General features: G+C 41.6%; 1 protein-coding gene across 4 annotated transcripts in view; it reads left to right on the forward strand.

The window, feature by feature from the left end:
- The window catches only part of SHLD1 (shieldin complex subunit 1), a 121,536-nt gene extending 118,687 nt beyond the window's left edge, over positions 1 to 2,849 (forward strand). For all 4 annotated transcript variants that reach the window (XM_054541557.2, XM_063720665.1, XM_002829942.6 and 1 more), the window contains one exon: positions 1,474 to 2,849. In XM_054541557.2, the coding sequence (XP_054397532.1) occupies positions 1,474 to 1,913 (440 nt within the window). In that variant the 3' untranslated portion in view covers positions 1,914 to 2,849. The remainder of the gene's footprint in view (positions 1 to 1,473) is intronic.
- Positions 2,850 to 11,399: the final 8,550 nt, after the last annotated feature.

Raw genomic sequence — 11,399 nt, forward strand, 5'->3', positions numbered from 1 at the left:
ATATTCTTTTAGAATGTGCTGATACTTTCGGATAATCTATTTCTCTGATCTTTACATTACCATGGACATTCTAGAGACAGATTGTTTAGTAAAACCCTCATTTTAAAGTTGAGAAAGTTGAAGCCCAAAAAGGTTGTATGATTTGTCCAAGATGTCATTTCCAGCTAGTAGCAAAACTAGGGCCCAAACCAAAATCCTACCTCCTTTCCTAAAGCTCCACCCACTGCACCATGCACCTTACTTCAGCATTGGCAAGTACAGATATGTTTATTATAGCTACTGATTGAGTTTGTAGGGGCAGGGAAATGTCAAAGCTAGTGATTTATAAAAGCTTATATCAGGGTCAGGCGTGGAGGTCCAAGAGCAGGGTGCCTGCCTGGTCAGCTTCTGGTGAGGGCTCCTTTCCTGGCTTGTAGACAGCCGCCTTCTCACTGTGTGCTCACATGGCTTTTCCTTAGTGCTTGCAAATAGAAAAAAGAGATCTCCTTTTCTCTTCCTCCTCTTATAAGGTTATCAATCCTATCAGATTAGGATCCTACCTATAGACCTCATTTGACTTTAATTACCTCCTAAAAAGCCTTCACTCCAAATATAGTCATGTTAGGGGTTACAGCTTCAACACGTGAATTTTGTGCAGACACAATTCAATCCATAGCATGGTGATAGCGTAAAAATTTAAAACGCCTTCAACATACTATAATATGATATGAAAATAGTTGTTGTAGTGTGTAGTGGGTCCCTCACCATGTGACTTAAGAGTATATGTCTGCTGCTTGAACCCTGAAGGCTGGGCAGTGAGCCAAGGCCATGGTGCCCAGCTGAGGAGTAGGTGTCCTTGAGAACCCAGACATCCCGGAGAGAATCTGAGAACCTACCAAGGAAAACAGTCCCATCGTGCACATGCACGGATCTCTAGAGCTATCCTGCTGCCATCCAGGAGTGCCCTGTTATAAGTCCTAATAAACTCGACTACTCATCAAGCTGGACTTGTCCAAGTTATTCTTTGGTCTTTCAGCACCTTCCCAGTTTGGGGGTGGGTACTACAGTCCCAAGTTTTTCCTGTAACGGCTGAGATCTATTAGTGACAAAGTTACAGGTACTGCTACTAATACTGTGGTTTGCTGCCTACATTCATCATGGGAGGAAATGCTTAATTTCAGGTTGTGGTTAGTGAAAAGAAACAAATATGTATGTATATTTTTTCCATCCAAGATCACAGGCACCCTGAATTTCTATACAGGGACATTGGGCTAAGAATCCTTGGTCCACACAAGTAATATGTTCTTGTGAGCAAGCAAGTGGCATAACCTCAGGATGGTGAGAACAGATTTTGAAATCAGCTGATATTTCCCATTGCCAGTTACTCAGGAACAGTAAGCATGTTGAACTGAAAATAGACATCATCTGCTCTTGGCTTGCTTTCTGATATTTTTGATTGTGTGTTTGAGTATTGGAATATGTTTTGTCTTGCAGACACCAGTAACTTAAATATAGAACAAAATAACTCCTGGACCTCTGAGAACTTCTGGCTTGACCCTGCTGTGAAAGGCCAGTCAGAGAAGGAAGAGGACGATGGCCTTCGGAAATCCCTGGATAGATTCTATGAAATGTTTGGCCATCCACAGCCAGGCTCTGCAAACCCACTCTCTGCATCTGTCTGCAAGAGCCTGTCTCAGAAAATCACTCAACTAAGAGGCCAGGAGAGCCAAAAGTATGCCCTCCGCAGTTTTCAAATGGCCCGGGTCATCTTCAACCGGGACGGCTGCTCAGTCTTACAGAGGCATTCCAGGAACACCCACTTCTACCCACTGGAGGAAGGAAGTATATCTTTGGATGATGAAAAGCCAAACGCAGGACTGTCAAAAGATATTATTCATTTCCTCTTGCAGGAGAATGTAATGAAAGACCCGTAACTGGTGCCGGGCAGTGTGCAGGGTAGTAATGGAGGTGCTGCGCCATGGCCAGCACTGTTGGTGGCCACCCAGATCCCCTAGGGTCTCTGGCCAGCTCTGTGTGCCCAATCCCAATTAAGTGCTTTGAGGTTAAAGGCTGGCACCTGTGACCTGGTATTGGAGCCAGTCAGCCCATATGGAGAGCCAGCAGGGTCTGGGAGTTCTCCGTCCTCTTGGCCAAGGCCACTGACTGACTGGGCTACGAGTCAAAAGCCCAGCTCCCTTGCCTCAAGGAAGGACATTCTCTGAGGAGTAATTTATGCTCTAGCGCTCCCTTTCCTTGAGATCAGCCTGAGGCTGGGACATTACATGAAATCACACCCTTGCTGGGCTTAATCCCTTTCCCTATCCTCCTCCCATTTATTTACTGGTATCTCTGGGAGCCTTTCCTTAATAAACCTCTTATATCTGAATCCTTGACTCAGAGTCTACTTCTGGGAGAATTCAGCCTGAGAGAACATGCTTCTGTGAGATGAGGTTTTAGAAGGATACAAAGCTCTACACCGAATCAGGTATAAGGAATTATATCAAGTTGTAAAACTGAGACCATGTAATTGAGAATACATGTCCTAAAATAATATAAAGATTGAAATACAGTCTATAAAAGTATATCATATCTTGATCACACCCTTGCCTCCTCTCCAAAGCTAGAAATCCATGTTTTATCATACTAACTAGGTGTGGAAGGAACATTTGGACAATCTAAAATAACAGCTAAAATTCACAATTCTTTTTAAAATCTCTTTGTCTCTTATCAGATTGCAAATGTGAAAGGTGAGAAGATAACAAATGTACACCACCCACCACAGTATATGTAAGCACAATTATGATACACTAGGCTGATGCCATGGGGCCTTGTCAAGTTGTGTTTGAAGAGAATAAATAATCCTTTGCCCAGGTGGGGCCCTACTTTCTCTTGTATTCTGCCTGCCTGCACCCTCTGTCACCTTGTGAACGGTTGGCCCCTCACCCCTGCCCTCTCCTTGCCACCAATACCCTGAGCTCCATTTGCAAAGGCTTGCCCAGAGCAGGACTTCTTGGCCACCTTGTCCCTGTCCTCCAGGCCTGAGCCCTTCCTCACCAGGGAGCTCTTTAAATAGCCAGTGCAGGTTTGCACTGGCAGATGCTCCACTCTGCGGGTCGTGTCCTGAACCCCCATTTGAGACTCAGTTGGTAGAATTACATCACCTGGCACCGGGATCTCTGAAGCTGCAATTGGAAGCCTCATGCTAATCCCTATCTCAGCAGTGCTTTCAATAAATTGCATTGGCAGAAAGGGTTATATTGCTTTTGGGTTGGGGGGAACAACAAAAGAAGCTGGCAGCCCTGAGCAACTAGATTTTGAGACACTTGAGGTGAAATTTAATTGGCCTAAGATTCCAAAAGCTTTCCAGAAAGCGGATTATGCAAATGGGTCGGCCTTTAAGTATACATTGAGAGTGAGTGTGCCATCTCAGGAAGGTCTCCCAGGGACTCTTGGATGGAGAGAGAAGCCTTTTAAAGGTTAGGAATGACACACTCACACTCACACTCAGGCTTCCAGTGCTGGGGAGATTAGGTGTAAGAAACAGTGTTCCAGATTGAAGTGTAGGGGCACCCCCTGGAAGGAGACCCAAATGGTAGAAATAGGAAATGAACAGGTCTTTGAGAGACACTGGAGAAAGCAAGACTTCAGGTTTTCCTCTGACAAGCAATCATCTGCTTCTTTCTCCATGGGCGTTTCCTATTCAACTGGCCCCCAAATAATCGTGAAGCCAGGAGGACTTATAATTGAAAACCTGACAATTAAATTTTAAGGTAGCTAGCTTTATTGTTTTTTTAATGAGAAGCATATTAATAGATGTCCTTGAAGAATGCTATCATTTTTAGTATGACTCAGTCACTGCAAAGTTTGCAGTTAGTCTCCATGGCTACCTACAGAAGGAAACTGGATTATTTTATGTTGTTTTTAAAAGGACAAAAAATACGAGTTATTTGAATCTTCATGTTGGGAAGCAGCAGCTTCTATTTGGCAATGAGATTTTAGTGTCAAACATTTCATAACCTTTATTAATATGTGTGCCAAGAGTGCCCAGTGAGAAGTTAATCCAAAAGTAGAGAATTTAGAAGTCTCAAAGCCAGAATCACCTTAGGTTTAAAAAGAGTGTGGTATGTGTTTACTTGCATCTGAATAAGTGTTTGTGACAGGTCAATACAAGATATTTGATTCCCTGCAAACTCACTGCTTAATTTGATCTCTGTGAGGTTAGGATGGCATTTTCCATTTATTTCTGTGAATCCTTAATAAGGGCTAACAGATAAGGATATTGAGGCTTTGGCCTTTGGCATTATTGTCTAATTCTGCCCTACAGATAAATTCACCAACATTATACCATCTCATGAATGTTATGACTGGCCTGTGATATCATCTGTGGCTCTTTTCAGGTCTTTGTAAGACATCAGAACTAAGAGCGCAGAAACATCAGAACCCTTAAGAAGAGAACTCCTACTGATGTCTTAAATTTGTGTGCTATTACTCATTTCATTAGTCTATTTCTTTGCATAACCTATGTAAAGGCCCATGTAACAGATCATATTACCAGTAATTAGCACAAAACAATAGAGCTATGCTTTTTTATTTTAAAATAGTTTATTTGAAAAAATAGAGATGGGATCTTGCTGTGTTGGCCAGGTTGATCTTGAACTCTTGACCTCAAGCAATCCTCCCGCATCGGCCTCCCAAAGTGCTAGGATTACATGTGTGAGCCACTGTGCCCGGCCAGCTTTTTAAACTTTTTAAAGCTTTTAAAACTTTTTATTGGATAATAATAGTTACCCAGAAACATGCGTATATCATACAAGTGAACACCTCGATGATTTTCACAAACAACCTGCCTGTGTAGCCAGCATCCTGATCAAGCAACAGATATTACCCACCCGCCCAGGCCCCCTTTTAAGTAGAGAACTGATGAGAACAGTTTGCTGTGACCAGTGTTTCTTAAACTGCTGGTAGCACAAATAATTTTAGATACTACATGGAAAAACAATGTTTATTTTAATTGGTAATCTATTCAGTTTAATATGTTAGAAAAATAGAACTACTACATCTAGTCCATGCTTTCAGATGTATTGCATAGGACAAGCCTAATATAAGTATTTGAAATTTAAAAGTGGACTGAATTAATTTAAAAATTAATAATAGTGCAGGTAACATATATGTCCAAATGTATAAAAGTGGTATACCTGAAAATGACTAAGGTTTGGAATTCAGTGGTGTATTAATCTGTTCTCATGCTGCTTATAAAGACATACCCGAGACTGGGTAATTTATAAAGGAAAGATGTTTAATTGACTCACAGTTCCACATGGCTGAGGAGGCCTCACAATCATGGCTGAAAACAAATGAGAAGCAAAGTCACGTCTTACATGGCAGCAGGCAAGAGAGCTTGTATAGGAACTCCCCTTTATAAAACCAACAGATCTTGCAAGACTTATTTAACACTATCATGAGAACAGCATGAGAAAGACCCACCCCCATGATTCAATTACCTCCCACCTGGTTCCTCCCATGACACATGGGAATTATGGGAGCTACAATTCAAGATGAGATTTGAGTGGATACGCAGCCAAACCACATCAAGTAGGATAGGTGATCCATCATACCCCATTAGTCTCCCACCATTGCTCTTCTGGAATCCTGCAAGAAACTTCCATCTGGTCAATCCATATCTACCTTTGCCTCTCTTTACCCTGCAGCTACAATGCAAATTCTTTTGAAAAGCAAAACATGCATGAATAGCCAAAAAATTTAAAAGAAGGAGCTAGCCTTCTCAAATGTGAAAACATTTTTAATTCTATAGTAATTAAAGCAGCAAAAAAAGCATAGACAGAAGAAAAGATTACAGTCCATAAATAGATATAAATGCCTATGGCAATTGAGTATATGGCAAAGGTGGCATTGCAAACCCATAAGGAAAAGGTGGAGGTTTTAGCAACTGCTCTTAGTCACTGGCTCCCACATTGGGGGAGGGAGAGTGAAAAAGGCTGGATTCCCCACCTTATTTCTCATATCAAAATGAATATTAGATGGATTAAAGACTCAAAATAAAAAAATAAAATCACAAAAATGCTAGAATAAAACACAGGTGATATGGATACATAAATAGAGATATCTATATATAGATATATTGGAACAGGGAAGATTTTTCTAAGACTGACACAAAACCTAAAAATCATAAAGGAGAAATTTGATAAAAATGACTGCCTAGCCATACGCAAGATCAAAACTAGGAAAAATACTTACAACACGTCTAACAGAGAGAACTTTTTCAAGAAAGAAGTTGTACAAATCATTAGAAAAACAACTGAATGGAAACACTGACAAAAGACATGAATAGGTGGTTAAGAATATATATATATTCTTTATATATATATATTCTTTATATATATATATATATACATAAAATGATCATGAAATCATGTGCCACTACACTCAAACATAAGGAACTACAACTTTGAACACCAATGAGATATTCTTTGTTTTGCCTTTTGTTTCTTGATTCTTACATTTTGTAGGGCTGTAAAAAGTTAAAAGGAATCTAGTTCTGGCCATGATGCAGAGAGACAAATGCTCTGATTGACTCTCAGTGGGAAGGTAAATTGCTATAGCTTTTCTCAGTAGAATATGGCAACCTCTATCAAAATTATAAAAGGAATTTTTTTTTTTTTTTTTTTGAGCTGGAGTTTCGCTCTGTCGCCCAGGCTGGAGTGCAGTGGCGCAATCTTGGCTTACTGCAACCTCCACCTCCTGGGTTCAAGTGATTCTCCTGCCTCAGCCTCCTGAGTAGCTGAGATTAGAGGTGCCCACCACCATGCACAGCTGATTTTTTGTATTTTTAGTAGAGATGGGGGTTTCCCCATATTGGCCAGGCTGGTCTTGAACTCCCGACCTCAGGTGATCCACCCGCCTCCGCCTCCCAAAGTGCTAGGATTACAGGCATGAGCCACTGCACCTGGCATAAAAGGATATCTTTGACTCAGTAATTCATCCCACTGAATTCCAAGCTTTAGTCATTTTTGGGTACACCACTTTTATACTTTTTTACTTACCTGTATGTCACATGCACTATTATAAATTTAATTTTGTTCATTTAGTCCACTTTTAAATTGTAAATATTTATATAGGCTTGTGCTATGTAATCTACGTGAAAGCACAGATTAGATGTAGTCATCCCAGGACTGCGACCAAATCTCTGCTACAGCTAGGGCTGCAGCAGTGAACCAGACCTGGAAGATCTCCTGCTAGTGAGGGGTGACGGACAAAAGCAAGTCCATTTCAAATAGTGAGAAGCACCCTGGGATAATAAAGAATGACGCGGTAGTGCCTGGGGTGGCCACTCTGGACAGACTGGTGTGAGGAAGACTCTGAAGAAGTGGCATTTGAGCTTTCAGCTGCAGGAGTTACAGGGCCAGGCAGATAATGGCTGGAGTACCCAGTCAGAGGCGACAATATGTGCAAAGTTAGTGCTAACTCAGCCTGGGATGAGCTGAAGTGTCTGGATAGAGGGAGTCCCATGTGGCTGGAGGACAACCCTCAGAGGCAGAGGGGTAGATGAATTTCAGAAGCAGGCTATGGTTTTTTAGGCCAAGGGAAGGAATTTGAATTTTATTCTAAGAACAATGTGAAGTGATTTAAGGATTTTAAGCAAGAGAATAAGATAGGTGTTCAAATTTATGGAAATTTATGGCTAACATTTTTAAATGCTGGTAAAGGATGAATTACCTAAATATCCAATAAATGGTGAGATCCCTACCTCACATTATACACAGAGAAAAAACTTCAGATGGCTTAAGGATCTAAATGTAAAAAATAACACTATAAAAGTTACAGATGACAATATACCTAAGTGTTTTTATAGTCCTGCATGAGAAAGGCCTTCCTAAAACCGATAGCAATGCAAAATAATAAAAGATTGACAGTTTTTTGTTTTTTGAGACAGAGTTTCGCTCTTGCTGCCCAGGCTGGAGTGCAGTGGCAAGATCTCAGCTCACTGTAGCTTCAGCCTCCCGGGTTCAATTGAGTCTCCTGTCTCAGCCTCCTGAGTAGCCGGGATTACAGGCACATACCACCACATCTGGCTAATTTTTGCATTTTTTTTTTTTTTTTTTTTTAGTATAGACAAGGTTTCATCATATTGGTCAGGCTGGTTTCGAACTCCTGACCTCAGGTGATCTACCTGCCTTGGCATCTCAATGTGCTGGGGTTACACAAGCGTGAGCCACCGTGCCTGACTAACAGTTTTAACTACACAAAAATTTTAAACTTATTTTTTTAAATAGATCAGGGTCTCATGGTGTTGCTCAGGCTGGTCTTGAACTCCTGGGCTCAACTGATTCTCCTGCCTCAGCCTCCCAAGTGTTGGGATTATAGGTCTGAGCCACTGCACTTGGCCAAATTTAAAATTTAGAGTGAAAGATATCATAAATATGTGATAATAGCATTGTGGTTTTGTGAGACGATATCCTTATTTCTTAGAAATGTATATTGAAATATTTAGAGTAAAATATCTTAACATCTATAAATTACTTTAAAATATTTCAACAGAAACAAGATAAAGCAGATATGACAAAATGTTAACAAGTTATCACATCCAGATGATGAGTATATGAAGGTTCACTATTCTTTCCACTTTCCTACGTATGAAATTTTCGAACTATTTATTTAGAGACAAGGTCTCACTCTGTTGCCCAGACTGGAGTGCAATGGCGTGATCACGGCTCACTACAGCCTTGATCTCAGGTCCAAGCAATCCTCCTGCCTCAGCCTCCCAAGTAGCTGGGACCACAAGTGCATGCGACCATACCCTGCTAATTTTTCAATTTTTTTTTTTTTTTTTTTTAGAGACAGGGTCTTGCTTTGTTACCTGGGCTGGTCTTGAACTCCTGGCGTCAAGTGATCTTCCTGCTTTGGTCTCCCACAGTGCTGGGATTATAGGCATATGCATTTTGTCTCAAAATACTTGTTTATTCCTTTTCCCCTCTCCATTCTCATTCTCTCAGGTCACTTCACAGTACGTGGCTCTCTCTCACTTTGCTTTCTTTCTCTAGTGGAAAATCGCCCTCCCTGTGTATCTGAGAACTCGGTCCTCATGAGCAAGGTCACAGTCAGAGAAAGAACATATTAAGGCCATCTGAATGATGGCCCCTTTGGGACAGATGATTCTCTCGGCAAATATGCTTGTGGACCAGACCAGGCCTGTTTGCTTGTTTAACACCCAAAGGCCTTATTCTCTCATTGCCTTTTTCTTAGCTCCCCGAAAGCTGTGCATCAGAGATAGCAGTTTTACCAGCAACCAAACCAAGAGTTCTCCAAATCCTCCCAAGTGAATCCTTTCCATCTGCTGTCTCAGTAGGCAGTGCATTGACGAAGGCACACGGTTTAGCATTCCTGCCCTCTCTGTTATTTTCTCCTCTTCTTCCTTCAGCATTTGCAGCTGAATGTCAGATGCCTTAAGCACACATTATTATTTCATGAGAAGGTAATTCATGTGTATTCAAACTGTGGGACTTCTCTGGTTGTCTTTACAAGCTGCTCCTGGGATCCTGATTATTGTCACATTGTTTCTCTAGAAGGCATGAGGACCATTAGAATGTCAGGTGCGCAATTGTCAGTTGCTCTGGTTAGAATCCCTGGATGCAAAAATGTCTAACCCTGCCCTGATTTTCTTTCTTTTTTTTTTTTTCATAGCAGCATTATTTTTAATAGCCAAAAGGTGAAACAATGCAAATGTCCAACTGATGAATGAGTAAAGTATGCTATACCCATTTAACAGAATATTGTTTGGTAGGAAAAAAAAACATATATTATGACATGGACAAACCTCAAAAACAATATGCTATATGAAATAATCCAATCACAAAACACATATTTTATGGTTCTATTTACATGAAAATGTCCACAATATGTAAATGTATAAAGACAGAAAGAAGTAGTTGCCTAGGGCTGATCAGGATAGTTGGCAGGTAATGGGGAGTGACTCTTTTTTTTTCTTTTTTTTTTTTTATGAAGTATTTATTGATCATTCTTGGGTGTTTCTCGGAGAGGGGGATATGGCAGGGTCATAGGATAATAGTGGAGAGAAGGTCAGCAGATAAACACATGTACAAAGGTCTCTGGTTTTCCTAGGCAGAGGTCCCTGCGGCCTTCTGCAGTGTTTGTGCCCCTGGGTACTTGAGATTAGGGAGTGGTGATGACTCTTAAAGAGCATGCTGCCTTCAAGCATCTGTTTAACAAAGCACATCTTGCACCGCCCTTAATCCATTTAACCCTGAGTTGACACAGCACATGTTTCAGAGAGCACAGGGCTGGGGGAAAGGCCATAGATCAACCGCATCCCAAGGCAGAATTTCTCCTAGTCAGAACAAAATGGAGTTTCCTATGCCCACCTCTTTCTACACAGACACAGCAACAATCTGATCTCTCCTTCCTTTCCCCACACTTCCCCCCCTTCTTTTCAACAAAACCGCCATCATCCTCATGGCCCGCTCCCGATGGTCGCTGTCTCTTCGGAGCTGTTGGGTACACCTCCCAGACAGGCTGCCCTGATTTTCACATTATTTTCGCACTATCTCATATCCTTAAGCCCTCTCCTTTTTCCTCTCTCTTTTTCACCGTATATTTAAAGGTCTTCATTATTTTAAGAAAATTGTACACACACACATATCCATGCACTTTTAAAAACTTGATTTAATCATGGTTTACTTCTGTTCAGCTTCTCCTCTCCCCTTTGGTACCATCTTCTAGACCCACAGCCGAGACACAAGAAGCTGCTGGAATTTGGAAGACCTAGATTGGGAACCCCTGGCTTAAACCAACAAGCATTTGGTAAAAATCCTGAGGCAACTTCCAGTTTCAGGAGAAGATGTTATAGACTCACTTTTTCTGGCTGCTTCTTGTTAAACACAACCAAGTACCATGGAAGGAATTCAGCAATCATAAAAGGACTCTGGCAGAAAGAAGATGGATGGACTAGGGACTCAGGACTCGAAGAATAACAGAACAGTTTGTTTTCTGATTTTCTTTATCTTCCATATAGCCTGGGCACCAGCCAGCCTGAAACCACAGACAGGCTTAGGAGAGAGAAAGAGAGGGAAGGGAGGAAGGAAAGGAAAGAAGGGAAGGGGAAGGAAAGGAAAGGAAAAAAAAGGGGGAAGAGGGAAGGGAGAAGGGAGAAAGAAGGAAGGAAGGGAAGAAGGCAGGCAGGCAAGAGAGAGAGACAGACACACACACACACACACACACACACACACAGAGAGAGAGGTCTTCTCCCTCTGGCTAGGGGACCAGGAAAGGAGAACTCAGTAAGGAGATCCATACCCAGTGGCAGTGGTGGACCCAATCTGCTCACAGCACTAGCACCAGCTGAAATGAGTTTCCAACCACTCCCCTACTCCACAGCCACAGACAGC

This window comes from Pongo abelii, chromosome 21, assembly GCF_028885655.2.
Source record: "Pongo abelii isolate AG06213 chromosome 21, NHGRI_mPonAbe1-v2.0_pri, whole genome shotgun sequence".
NCBI lineage: Eukaryota > Metazoa > Chordata > Mammalia > Primates > Hominidae > Pongo > Pongo abelii.